General features: G+C 48.9%; 1 protein-coding gene across 2 annotated transcripts in view; it reads left to right on the top strand.

Moving 5' to 3' along the window:
* AHCYL2 (adenosylhomocysteinase like 2) overlaps positions 1–14,275 on the top strand; it is a 109,266-nt gene that overhangs the window by 62,442 nt on the left and 32,549 nt on the right. Inside the window, exons 1-2 of one of the 2 annotated variants that reach the window (XM_054823444.1) lie at positions 8,328–8,699; positions 12,920–13,028. In XM_054823444.1, coding sequence (XP_054679419.1) covers positions 8,646–8,699; positions 12,920–13,028 — 163 coding nt within the window. In that variant the 5' untranslated portion in view covers positions 8,328–8,645. Of the gene's footprint in view, positions 1–8,327; positions 8,700–12,919; positions 13,029–14,275 lie in introns of those variants that run through there. The other variant, XM_054823358.1, reaches the window with a different exon arrangement.

Here is a 14,275-nt window from a genome sequence, read left to right on the forward strand (position 1 = left end):
GGCTGGCTCATAACGAAGACCTCAGATGGGAGAGAGCTCTGTCCACTGAAGCCCCCGGCAAGCAGCTCAAGTGCAGGGGGGCTCGGCTGCTGGGCTGGTGCATCCCGCTGCGTCCCTCTGCGTCCCTCTGCGTCCCTCTGCGTCCCTCTACGTCCCGCTGTGTCCCTCTGCGTCCCGCTGCGTCCCTCTGCATCCCGCTGCGTCCCTCTGCATCCCTCTGCGTCCCTCTACGTCCCGCTGTGTCCCTCTGCGTCCCTCTGCGTCCCTCTGTTGTCCCGCTGCATCCCTCTGTGTCCCGCTGCATCCCTCTGCGTCCTGCTGCATCCCTCTGCGTCCCTCTGCGTCCCTCTGCGTCCTGCTGCATCCCTCTGCGTCCCACTGCGTCCCACTGCGTCCCTCTGCGTCCCTCTGCATCCCTCTGCGTCCTGCTGCATCCCTCTGCGTCCCACTGCGTCCCACTGCGTCCCTCTGCGTCCCTCTGCATCCCTCTGCGTCCCTCTGCATCCCTCTGCGTCCCTCTGCGTCCCGCTGCGTCCCTCTGCGTCCCTCTGCATCCCTCTGCGTCCCGCTGCATCCCTCTGCGTCCCTCTGCGTCCCTCTGCGTCCCACTGCGTCCCTCTGCATCCCGCTGCGTCCCTCTGCATCCCGCTGCGTCCCTCTGCGTCCCTCTGCGTCCCTCTGCGTCCCTCTGCGTCCCGCTGCGTCCCTCTGCGTCCCTCTGCATCCCTCTACGTCCCGCTGTGTCCCTCTGCGTCCCTCTGCGTCCCTCTGTTGTCCCGCTGCGTCCCTCTGTTGTCCCGCTGCATCCCTCTGCGTCCTGCTGCATCCCTCTGCGTCCCTCTGCGTCCCTCTGCGTCCCTCTGCATCCCTCTGCGTCCCTCTGCGTCCCTCTGCGTCCCGCTGCGTCCCTCTGCGTCCCTCTGCGTCCCTCTGCATCCCTCTGCGTCCCTCTGCGTCCCACTGCGTCCCTCTGCATCCCTCTGCGTCCCTCTGCGTCCCGCTGCGTCCCGCTGCGTCCCTCTGCGTCCCTCTGCGTCCCTCTGCGTCCTGCTGCACCCTGCTGCATCCCTCTGCATCCCTCTGCGTCCTGCTGCACCCTGCTGCATCCCTCTGCGTCCCTCTGTTGTCCCGCTGCATCCCTCTGTGTCCCGCTGCATCCCTCTGCGTCCTGCTGCATCCCTCTGCGTCCCACTGCGTCCCACTGCGTCCCTCTGCGTCCCTCTGCATCCCTCTGCGTCCCTCTGCGTCCCTCTGCGTCCCTCTGCGTCCCGCTGCGTCCCTCTGCGTCCCTCTGCATCCCTCTGCGTCCCTCTGTGTCCCGCTGCATCCCTCTGCGTCCCTCTGCGTCCCACTGCGTCCCTCTGCATCCCGCTGCGTCCCTCTGCATCCCGCTGCGTCCCTCTGCGTCCCGCTGCGTCCCTCTGCGTCCCGCTGCGTCCCGCTGCGTCCCTCTGCGTCCCTCTGCGTCCCTCTACGTCCCTCTGCGTCCCTCTACGTCCCGCTGTGTCCCTCTGCGTCCCTCTGCGTCCCTCTGTTGTCCCGCTGCGTCCCTCTGTTGTCCCGCTGCATCCCTCTGCGTCCTGCTGCATCCCTCTGCGTCCCTCTGCGTCCCTCTGCGTCCCTCTGCATCCCTCTGCGTCCCGCTGCGTCCCTCTGCGTCCCTCTGCGTCCCACTGCGTCCCTCTGCATCCCTCTGCGTCCCTCTGCGTCCCGCTGCGTCCCGCTGCGTCCCGCTGCGTCCCTCTGCATCCCTCTGCATCCCTCTGCGTCCTGCTGCACCCTGCTGCATCCCTCTGCATCCCTCTGCGTCCTGCTGCACCCTGCTGCATCCCTCTGCGTCCCTCTGCGTCCTGCTGCATCCCGCTGCACCCTGCTGCGTCCCGCTGCGTCCCTCTGCGTCCCTCTGCGTCCCTCTGCATCCCTCTGCGTCCCTCTGCGTTCCACTGCATCCCCCTGCATCCCTCTGCACCCCGCTGTGTCCCTCTGCACCCCGCTGCGTCCCGCTGCCAAACAGACGTGAGCGAGGCGAGTTTCACCCATGGAGAGGTGGGACAGCAACGCCAGCGCCTCTGCGTTCCCCGTGCCCGGGTGGATGGTGAGTTAATTAGCTGCTCTTTTCCACCAGCACCTATCCGGCCGATTGCCGCTGCATTTCTGGAGGGAGCTTCAGACCTCGCTGCTCCGCATCGGCATACGATGACGTTTAGCCGGAACGAGGGTCGTTAAAGTTGGATATTAACGAGGACGGTTAGACGTCCTCCCCTGCCTAATTGGAAATGGTCAAGCGACGGAGGGGACGGTCCCCGTGGGCCGCCCCGGCTTGCAGATGTCTTATATTAAAAACTGATTTTTATAGCAATTTGGGACCAGGAGTAGGAGAAACTGCGGCGCGTTCCAGGAGAGTTTGGATTTCGCCAGGATCAGCACGGCAGATGCTGCCTTTTCGGCTCCTTTAATTTTTATCACCAATTTAGATTCGCTTGTTGGAATAAAACCTCTAAAACTTCAGACACCCTTCAGGGCATCGTGTGCTGCTCAGCTTCGTTTTGGTGGTTAAAGACGTTCGAATAGATACCAGCAAATATTAAAATACTCTTTTCCTCTGGTGGAAAGAATTCCCAAAGCAGCCGAAAATATAATGACATTGCTCCAAAAAGCAGGCAGCGCGTGCGAGACAGCAGGTTGCGTGTCCGGAGCTTGGCTTCACGTGTTTCCCCGAGGGTCTGTGGTCTAAAAATGTTCACGATCCTCCCGAAGCGCTGAAATTCTGTGTCAATATTTGGTATATCACCCTAGGTTTCTGCTCATTTCTATTTTTGAAGTCGTCCCTCTTGGTAGTTCTTCTAAAAATACTTGGATCACTGTAATAAAAAGTTGGTTTTCTCGTACCCGTATCGTCCGTGCGTGGTGATTTGATTCAAGCTTCATTATTCCCCTTATTGCCCGATTTTATGTAGCCCGACTATCGCTTTCTTAAACTTTATGGACTTTATTTTATTGCAGTTGATCGTTCTGCTTCTCGCCCATTTTTTATAGACTGCAATTCTTGCAGCTTTCACCCGACGTACGGCGTATGTATGTCGGCAGTGAGGAAATTAATTTTGCATTTAAGGGTTAGCAGGGATAAACTCTGCGTAATACGCAACTTTGTTCATTGTTTCAAATGGGGATTTTTTTTTTTGGTATGAATTGTAAAAGCGTGGAGCTCTGCTTAAAAACAAGCAACAAACCTCTGTTATTTTCTCCTTTATGAATTCGGTGCCGCTGGGATCAGGACCAGGTGACAGAAAATTTATTTAAATTGACTTTTTTTCCCCCCCCCCCTTTTTTTCTTAGGGCCGTAGCAATTTCCTTTTTGCAGCGCGGACGTATGATTTTATAGATGGTTTAAAGCTGCTGTGGCAGCAGACTCCATCTACAAAGGGCTTAGGGTTATGTCCTCCAGCAATGTTTTTAATCAGGATTTTAACTCGACTGATTTGCATTTTATGTGGTTTCTCGGGACAACCACATTTCAAGTAATAATTAGCCTGAGCTTTAAAATGCTCATTATCTTTACGGTCGTTATTTCAAACAGTCTTTTAATGTCTTGACGTTTTTACCGAGGTCCTACATTTCCTCTGGTACACCTCTTATTATTAACCGAATAACCAAAGATTGAAAAAATGTATAATTAGTGAATAATAACAATAATCCTTTCTGCATTGTTTTGCAGGAAATCAGGTTAAAATACAAGTTCTCCCGTATTTTGTGACTCTGATGGTCGGGAGGAGATCTGCAGCAGGTCGATTTTGGTTTTGCAGATGTGAGCGACAAACTCAAGTCATTTAATCTGTGAGATCACAGTATGTCCCTAACTGGGTAAAAACCCCTCAGTTTTTCAAATAATCTACAATTTGGATTTAATACGGACACCGAACACTTTGGTACCCACAGTAGTCAGGGAAAAACTTCCGTGTGCAGTTGCGGGATGTGAATTTCTCATCCCGATGCGGATGGGATCAAAAGAAAGAGAAATTCTGATTTTCCTGAAATTTCTGAGGTTTCTGAAATTCTGCAGCCAGCGAGCACATGAGGCAGAAACGCTGTTTTGACCTGGCGTCTTATTTGTGAAGGTTTCAGCGATTTCAGGTTGTATAACTGGGTGATGGGTTGGATAATCTCTAATTGCATTTATTTTTTATTATAATATTCTGTAGGGAATAATAATTTTAATATTAAATAATTTTGTAATACTTTTTTGATTATAAATTTAATAATAATCTGTCAAGAATTAACGGCAGAGCCTTTCACTGTAAGGGTCAGCAGTTTTCCTGGGGAAAGCTTGTTCTTGGGTTGCGTCGTAGCGTCGCGAGGAGCTGTGAGACCGCGTGGGATGCTGGCCGAGGACAAATGCGCTTTCTCCTGATGGCTCAGTAGGTGTTTTCCATCTCTGGCTTCTCAGATCCTACTTTTTTTTTTTTTTTTTTTTTGTAATTATAAAACGCCTTGTCGTGGGACTGTGACCACCAGAGCCGGGGTGGACCGAGGGATCCGTTTTACAGCTGCGGGAGAAGGTTCCTCTCTTCCTTCTCCTTCCCGTTGTCCCCACTGGAGCTGCCTGCTTTAGATGTTTGTAATTTTCTTTTTTTTTTAAAGATTTCTCCTTCCTGTTCCGGCCAGTTACGTTCTTGTTGTGCATTGGACGTGGGTGCTGCTCTTTGCTACCGTGGAAGCGTGCTCTACGTCAATAAGTGCTAAGATGTTGGAAGAGCTTCTCTTAATTTTAGGTACAGCAGGTTTTCCACCTGCAGCTTTACTGCTGTGGGCCACAGAGGATTCTTTTTTTAAAAAGAGGATTCTTTTTTTGAAAAGAGGATTTTTTTTTTTAGAGGATTTTTTTTTTAAAAAAGAGGATTATTTTTTTAAAAAGAGGATTTTTTTTTTTTCAAAAAGAGGATTTTTTTTTTAAAAAAGAGGATTATTTTTTTAAAAAGAGGTAAACTAAGAGTGAGTCTCAGCCATTAGAATGAGAGCGATGGCTTGGTAGGTGTGGACGGCGATTCGGTCCTCATTAGGACAAGCCTTGCAGATCTGAGGATCAAAATTGGTCTCAGTCCTAGTAAAATACGATAAATTGAGATGTTTGGGGCCGTGGTCTGATGTTTGCACTGCGCACAACCTCAGCCCAATGCTGAACGTGAGTTAGAAATACACTGGGCTGAGAATTTGCCGGGCAGGATGGATCCACCACGGGTGGGTGGTCTTCAAGAGTCAAGGGCTGGAATTTCTAACACTCTTGGGAACCGCCCTGGCCCCAGTGGGTGACTCTTCATTCCCATCCTTTCCGTCCCAAATCCTGTAGGTAAAATCAGCCTCAACCTACACGTTCTCAAGCTGGTTTGTTTTTTTTCAGAAGGAAGACACCAAAGGGTTAAACGTGTGCGTTAATCCCGGAGTCGGTCTCCGTGTGACCTTTTGGCTGGAGAACTGGAATCTTAAACACTTTGAGCTCCACTTAAAGTTTTGGCTCGGTGAGCAGCCTTGTCAGGATTACATATTAATTTAAGGCCGGCGAAATGATGGAATGAACGGGTTTGGACAGTCCCTTTCTTGAAGCGATATGATCCGGGCTCAGGAGGTGGTTTTAGGAGAACAGAAGCCACCTGAAATGTTGAAGCTGAGGGTTGCAGATCATCTCAAGCGCGGAGAGGGGAAGGCATCAATGATACCGCGGAAGGGGAGCGGGTCTTTTCTCAGGTGCCTTTCGGATGCCAGCACCTGGTGTCTGCGGACACAGCTCCGGTTTCACGGGGGAAAGCGGAGCTAGAGATGAAGTATCGGGCTTGGCAGGACGAGTGCCGGAGGAAACCAGCTTTTCCTTCATGAATAGGGATGAGAGGGCAGGAGGAGGAGGGTTGGTCTGGGAGCTGCAAGCCCTGGGCTCTGGTGGAACATCAGAGTAGTCATGTCGGTCCCCTCCGTTCTAGTCGCAGCTGCAAAATTATTTCCCTTCTTTATTTAAAAAAAAAAAAAAAAAAAGAGTAAATTCATTTTCTCACCTGGCATCATAGATGGATGAGAAGTTTTTCCGCTGGGAAAAGACTTTCCGGGCAGTTTGTCACCACGAATAACCAAGTTGTGGCAGCTCTTGAAGACCACAAACCCAACCTGCTGTTTCATACGCGAATAGATGGATTTTAATTACCTCCAAACTTGCTTTTTGTTTCCCAAGTTTGTTGCAGGTGGATTTGCAAGCTGTTAGCAATGCCGGAGAGCTGGCACGACTTAATTGCACAGAAAACTGTTGTTTTCTCCCTTAGTTCCTTCAACAAAAATAAATATCCACGGCTCAGAATAAATTTAAGACGCTAGCACTACAAAAACGCTGCGCTCGCAGAATTTAAAAGTTCAGAGAATTTACAAGGACGGTTCCTCTTGCACGTTGCACAAGGGCGCCGGGATTTTATAGCTCTTACAATATTTTAAGGTTTCGTTCAGCAATTTTAAAGAAGAGTAGAAAAAGTTACAAGCGCTCAGCCTGGCTAACGCAGAGGGAGGTTGCGGTGACGTTGGTCTCCAGCCATGATGAAAAAGCAGATGTTAATCATGCATGGTTTATTAAATTATAGCGATAACTCGGATTTTACTGGGATTGAACATGGTTCTCCCTGTTTTTATCTGAAGATTGAGCCAGATTATAACAGACATACGACTTGCAGAAGAGGGGCAGGAAAGAACTTTATTTTTATTATTTTTATAGAATAGAGGTTCTTAATTTTAGTGTCTTAGACTCAGTCTTCACTGGAAAAAAAAAGGCTTTTTTTTTTTTTTTTTCTCTCTCTCCAGGAAAAGCTATCTGATCGAAGTATTTTCATGTGATAACCTACTGGAAAAAGTAGTTTGTGTTTCGGTGGTGCGAGCTTCCAGGCTTTTTTTAGCTTACACTGAGCTAAAGTAGCATCTCCCTTAGGATTTTGCATGAAAAGGATGATCGGTTATGTTAAAAATTAAAAACTTACCTTGAAAACACAACTTTGGCTTTAGTATCAGTTGAGGCGGAATGGTGCTGATCCCAGTCTCATATTTCCATGTTGCAAATAATCCATATTTCCATTTCCCAATGACTCTACAGATTGATTAAAGCTGGGAATTTATTTCCCCCCCCCCTTTGCAAAGGAGGTGTTGCTTTTGTGTAGCCCAGGAATTTTTGCTCTTGTAGTGGATTCCTTGAAATCCGCCATGGAGATGTAAAATGCCGTCGTGGCTCGCGCTTGTCCGCAGAAACGCTTTGGAGGAGCGCTCGCAAGCAACGCTTCCCCGGCAGCGTTCTCCCCGTCGTGCTGTACCATCCACTGGACAACGGTGACAGCTATTGAGGAGCGATATTACATCAAATCAGCGCAATATTATATCAGATCAGTGGTAAATTATTTCGAAAGCACGCGTATATAATAATACACGGAGCTGGGGGAGCTTTTTTTTTTCCCATGTTTAGTTAGAATTGGTGTTGAAGTCAATCGGCAATGCCCCATCGCTTCCCAACGCCCTCTTCTTCGGGAGAAAATGTTGAGGTTCTCTACGGGAATTGCCTTGGGTATGTTGTCAGGGACGAAACTCTTTGGATAACAGCTCCAACCACTAAATAATAATAAAAAAATAACGTGCATTGGGTCTACGCCGTCGCTGGTAGCAAAGCGTCGCGCTCCCCAAACACTCCTGCTGCACCAGCATCTCCCTGGGGTTATCCACAGCCCTCTTCCTGCGTTCGGTTCTTGTAAGGTGGGAAGAGACAGATCTGAGGCAGAAATTCTTTATGATGAGGGTGCTGAGGCCCTGGCACAGGTTGCCCAGAGAAGCTGTGGCTGCCCCTGGCTCCCTGGCAGTGTTCAAGGCCAGGTTGGATGGGGCTTTGGGCAACCTGGGCTAGTGGAGGGTGTCCCTGTCCATGGCAGGGGGTTGGAACTGGATGGGCTTTGAGGTCCCTTCCAACCCAAACCGTTCTGTGGTTCTAAGAGGAATGGTCCGATGTGGGAATAGCGGGATGGACGTCGGAGTCTGGACCCTTCCAAGGACGGACTCTCTGCACTTGCTGCCGTGGGGGACGGAGCGGGGACCGGCATAATTAAAAACCACTTTGCCATCTAACAAATGCCTTCGTTGTTTTAGTTGCTCATTAGTTAATTTTCTTCTAATGAGGCTCTGTTAACGTAATCATCTGACATCGGGGGAAAAAGAAAGTGGGGGGGAGAACCCAAGTTAAAAAGAGTCTAATTAGCAAGTTAATTATAGCGAGCAGGGAAATGTTCTGGTTATATAAATAAGCCATTGTTATGCACACACAAGCCAGGCCACGTTAAAAACTGCCGCTAACTGTCTAGAGGTCAGGCGAACGCTGTAATTCAACACAAAACAGAAGTAGGGCTTGTTTGGCGGGACGCCTCATTAAGTCTTGGGGTCCTTTCCTGCCAAAAAAAAAAAAAAAAAAAGGGAGTCTGAAAATCCGAGCGGTTCCCTTTCCCTCCCTCTCTCCCTCCCTCTCCCTCCACCCCGCGGCTGAAACCAGAGCGGGCAGGATCGGGATCGGCGGGGCCGGGAGGTATAAATGGGGGGGCAGCCCCTGCCCCGGCGGGAGACGGTGCGGAGGGGCTGTCGGTGATGCCGTCATGCCGAACAAGAAGAAATACAACGTGAACGGAGATTCGGGGATTAAAGCCCAGGTGAGGGCAGCCTTTAGTACCATAATACCATTTTTCTATTTAAAAGTACATTTGTTTCTCTCTACCCCCCCCCCCCTTTTTTTTTTTTCTTTCCTCCTTTCCTTGCTGTTCCCCCCCAAACACTTATTTCTGGAGCTGACTGCATCCCTTCACCGCTTAGAGGAAATCCCGATCTCCGGAGGACTTTATTTTCTTTGGGGATCAGGAGGTTTGAAATGATGAAGCGTTGAGCCGAACACGTTGCTCTGGGGTTGTTCTTCGGAGCACCGTGACGGAGGAGACGATGGGTTCGCGAGCAGGGAGATTGCCCTGGAAAACCTGGGATGGCAAGACTTTTTTTGCTCGGTGTAGTAGCGTAGAGTGGCTCTTCGTGGTGGAAACCCCAGGTCAAGGCGAGACGTAGCTCATTTGAAATGTAACGAGCACGCACCTGCATTTAGAAGTCATTAACCCCTTGTACGTGCGGAGGTGAGTTTTTTCAGCTTGAATTGTGGGGTTTTTTTCCTGCTGGAGGTTGAAAGCAGCGGCATTCGTGTTGCTGCAGAGCAGGTTGGACTTCTAAATCCAAGCCGCTGCAGCTCTCAAAGGCTGCACAGTTTCTCCTTTGAGCTTTAACCTGTGCGAAGGTGGCTGTTACCTTCAGAGACGTCTTGGTTTGAGCTGGACGAGTTCAACCTGGAACCAAATCACTGTTCTCGTCCCAGTCTCGAATGCCCCCGAACGTGGCGTGGTGTGCCATCCGTTGCCTTCGGTAGGGATTTAAACCAGTTTTGGTCTGGTCAAGCAAGGTCGGGTTTTCTCCTTCTGGCTGGATCGAGTGCGTTGCTGAAATCTCTGAAATGAAGATGTGTTACGGAAACAGGGGGAAGAGGGACCGTTCACAGGGGCAGTTAGTGACAGGACAAGGGGGAATGGGTTTAAACTAAAAGAGGGGAGATGGAGATGGAGATGGGATGTGAGGCAGAACTTCTTCCCTGTGAGGGTGGTGAGGCCCTGGCACAGGTTGCCCAGAGAAGCTGTGGCTGCCCCTGGCTCCCTGGCAGTGTTCAAGGCCAGGTTGGATGGGGCTTTGGGCAAGCTGGGCTAGTGGAGGGTGTCCCTGCCCATGGCAGGGGGTTGGAACTGGATGGGCTGTGGGGTCCCTTCCAACCCAAACCCTTCTGTGATTCTATGAAACTGGCTTAAGGGTATATTTGTGCTGGCACTTCGTACCCTTCCCATGTCCATGCAATACAAAATCTAGCACTGAATAACGTGGATACAATAGATGTCTTTCATAAATCAAATTCCAACATCCTTTCTTGCCCGCTCTCTCTGTTGTTCGAAGGATAAAGTCAAAAGACGTTGGTGAAGGGTCATCGCTAGCTAAAAGCAGCCTTGACCTGGAAGACGCCCTGCGTTCTCCTCTTATGGTGCCTCCTCCCACCTCTTGGCAGCCAGTGCCTTGCTCAGCTAAAGCTAACCCCGGCTTGTGGCAGCGTTTACAGGGTTTAAACCCTCACGGGGGTTTAGGACAGGGTGTATTATAAAGTCTAGTTCTATTTCTGCCTAATTTGGTTCATGACTTATTTTGCTTTTCGGCATGTTCTTGTCTATCAATGTTGCATGTGGAAGTACTTCAAGAGCTCTGAATGCAATTATCAATATTACCGTGTCGCTTGAAATAGTTGCATGGAATGTCCTTGAAGAGACGATGTTGGAAAGGAAAATGTTAATTATAATACTAATTATTCACCCTTTGTTAGGCTTCCAGTGTATCTCACTTTGCTGAGAGCATCGTTTCGCACGAATAACCTGATGCTTCGATGAAGCTGCTCAGCTGTCGAGGGATTTGTTTTAAATAAAAATTAAAAAAAAAAAAGTAAGTTATTTTGGGCCAACAGCTTCTTAGAAAAGGAATATAAAAACTGGTTTGTCTGTGCAAAAACCCTGTCCCGCCGGGATCAGAGGTGTTAATCCACAACACAACTCTTGACTGTAATATGAGTTTGACGTGCTTTTTCTCCCCTCCCCTGTGTGTTTCCTGATCTGGTGTCGTTCCATTGTTTGGTTTAAGATTAGTAGAAAATAAAAAGAGCTTCCAGGTGCTGCTGCAAATCCTCTCCCAGGTCCTTTCCCTGCTCCCCAGCAGCTTGGGCTGGCCGTCCCCAGGCCAGCTCAGACTTGGGGACTCTGAACTAGCCACCTGAGAGCCCCAACACCTTTTTCTTTCACTTACTGGCCCAAAAAGCTGGGTACCAGCTCTGTAGCATCACCAGCCCATCTCATGTGCAGCGTCAAGTGCCGCTGCTTAAACCATTTGAATTTGAGTTCCCGGAACGGGATCAAATTCTTTCTGGTTAGGTGACTTCTTTAAACAAAACTAAGTTCTCAAAATACCCCAAGCGATTAGTTAATAGACTCAATTAATGGCTTTTAGTATTTTGGAGATGTAAATATTTAACCCCGTTGTACCAGATTGAGTCAGTTTATGCCCGTGGCAAAGTCCAGGGAAATTTGCAATTGGAAGTCGTGTTCCAAGAGATTTAGCACGAACCGTGAAGATATTGGGAGCGTTGGTGGTTGACTTGCAAAGCGATGAGCGCTGGGAGTTAAAAATCTTACCTAAAACTTAAAGTCTTTTCTCCCGAATGCTTAAATATGGCCCAGCGGCCACATCTAGAGAGAATTAAGAAGGATGTTGAGGTGCTGGTGTGGTTTTGAGATGTACCGTGTCCCTTGGGCAAGGCAGGTGGGCTCCGAGCAGTTTTAGTGCCTGCTGAAACGTGTCTGATGCCCGTGAAGCCCTTTGGGGTCACCAGCTGAAGGTTGGTGCTGATGTGAGCAGAGAAGCTTTAAGTCAAGTTCAACCCAAGGTAGATGTCAACAGGGCATGGAAGGCTTGAGTTTCTGCTTTGAAATCGCTAATAATCACCTGTAAGAGCAGATGTTTGGTTTATGTGAACACCTGGATTTGGGGAGTTTATAATAAGGAATTATCGCTATTGCTAATTACTGATTATTTGGCCATCGCGCTGTTCTTTTCAGCCAAAGGCAGGAGTTAAATGAAGCCTGGAGAAAGAGGTTCTTCTATAAATACCAATGTTAAATGTCATTTTTCCCTTAAAAGTACCTAGATAAAAGTGACACTTCTTTACTTATCCCTCCTGTCCTCTGCACGCTTTGGAGCAGATCAGCTTTGCTGTCTTAAAATAAATATTTATCTCTTGGCTTGGCAGTTATCGCAGCCGTAACACGGGCAGGGCTGAGCCTGGTCGTGCTGGGCTGCTGTGAAACCCACTGCTGGTCTTGGGGCTTCGCAGATGTCCGAAATCTTCATTCCTTGGTGATGACTGAAACGGAAGCGGGTTTGATTCTTCATCTCGGGTTGAGCGGGTTGCTGTTTGTCATCCACAACGATTGCTTGCAATGAGATGAGCTCTGTTAAAAGAGAGGGTAGATGCAAAATGCCACGAAATATTGGGGTTACATCCATTGCCGTGGTTTTATTGTAGGCGTTGCCGGTAAAGAGATAGTTGGTTCCTTCTCTCCAACTTGGATAATTCCATTTTGCCAGTCTGCACATCGCTTCATTTACATGCCTTATCCTTCGTTTCTTGATTTGTCGCATAAGGCTGTGTACTCTTAGATACAATACTCTTAAATACTCGTGTTCTCCAGGTGTCCAACAGTTAAAACAGCCTTGAGCGATGCGTCTAATCTCAAAAGTTCCTTAATATAGAGTGCGGCTGGACGCGGTATTCGTTACTTGTAGTATTTTTATTTTTGCCTTTTGTATTTCGTACAGCAAATAGGGCGCATCTCCTACTGGTCACCACGATAAACGTTGCGAGATAGGTCGGCGTCCGCATCAGTTCTGCAAATGTTGGGTGGCCCTAATGGGGCTTCTCTTGTGACAAATAACCCTTATGTTGGCATTTTGGAAAAATAACTTTGTGTGTCGTGGGGACAGAAGCTTTCTAATTTGTGTGGTTAAGAGGGGAGCTTCAAGGTGTTTGAAAGACAAGTGTGTCGATGCTGTGTCTGGTGGAGGCTCTGAAATGAAACAAAGTAGGCTATTTAGCATACCCAATGTCCCCAACTAAATAACAGAAATTGCGATTCAGCCCGTAACTGAGATGGTGTCTGCGTAGCTCAAGGCTTTGGGTTCTTGGCATCGATCTTCTGCATCAGACTGTTGGGTTTTTACATCTGACTTAGCTATTAATTTCTTTTAACAGATCCAGTTTGCTGACCAAAAGCAAGAATTCAACAAACGCCCGACGAAGATCGGCCGCCGTTCGCTTTCCCGCTCCATCTCACAGTCCTCGACAGATAGCTACAGCTCAGGTGCGTGCCGTCAGCCGCAGTCGCGACATCTCTGCAGACCCCAGGGGTTGTCCTGCCTTGTGCCCGAGGGTCTCCTAGGTCTGCTGTGGAGTCGGTAGTGTCGGAGGGAAGGCATGGAAAGAGGGTTGTTGCTTCTTTTCTCGTCTTCATGTATAGTTGGATAGAAAAATCAAGTTATTCTGATGCTCTTAACACTTCAGATCTCTCCTTATAACCCGCGTGTGCAGTTGCTGAAGGCTTTCCTAATCTCTTCCCCTTTTTCTCCCAGGCTCAGCAAAACAGCGTTTCCGTTGTGTTCGTGCTTGTACGTCATCTTCCCTTCCCATTCTTGAATAAATCCATGCGGCTCCCACTGTAGGTTAGGTCTCACCCGTTGCACGTGAAATGGGAGTTTTTGGAAGAGCAGTGGTGACCTGTGAAGGCCATGCGTGTGTCTTCTGTGTTTTTTCCTGCTGGAATCTGTGAAATGAAACTTTTAGCAGTGGACTTGCTGTTTGGTCTTGCTAGCTGCACTTAGAGGAACTCACTGGGGAGGGAGGTTGGGTTTACTGAGGGGGTTGTTTGTTTTGTTTTAAATTTCGGGGCTCTTCTGAAGTCCCAGGTATATTTACAAAGATTGGTTCTGGAAACTTGATTTATCTGGACTAATATTTGGTGGTTGTGCAGCGCTATCCAGAAACCTTCAGGCTCTGCCCGGCCCCTGGCAGCAGGCTCGTTCCTTTGAGAACATGGCACAGCAGAGTTTTGTTTTGTCCTGCATAGCTGCTTGAGTTGTTTTTGTTTTCTTTGAGCATGCATCGTTTTCGATGTAGACAACTGAAACTTAATTTTTGGAGCAGCCCATGAAGGTTTCTTAAAACCCAGTCAAAGGTAGATCCCCGTGAAAGACAAACTAGTTTCATTGAGTGCCCCGTTTGTCAAACATTCAATATTTAGAAATCAAACTTTTAACATTTCATAGAACCATAGAATCTTTCAGGTTGGGAAAGACCTCTAGGATCATCGAGTCCAACCGTCAACCCAACACCACCGTGTCTACTAGACCATGTCCCGAAGTGCCACGTCTACACGCTTTTTGAACACCTCCAGGGATGGGGACTCCACCACCTCTCTGGGGAGCCTGTTCCAATGTCTGACCACCCTTTCAGTGAAGAAATTTTTCCTCATATCCAACCTAAACCTCCCCTGGAGCAATTTGAGGTCGTTTCCTCTTGTCCTATCACTTGTTGCTTGGGTTGCTTTCAAGC

Source organism: Grus americana, chromosome 1 (genome assembly GCF_028858705.1).
Source record: "Grus americana isolate bGruAme1 chromosome 1, bGruAme1.mat, whole genome shotgun sequence".
NCBI lineage: Eukaryota > Metazoa > Chordata > Aves > Gruiformes > Gruidae > Grus > Grus americana.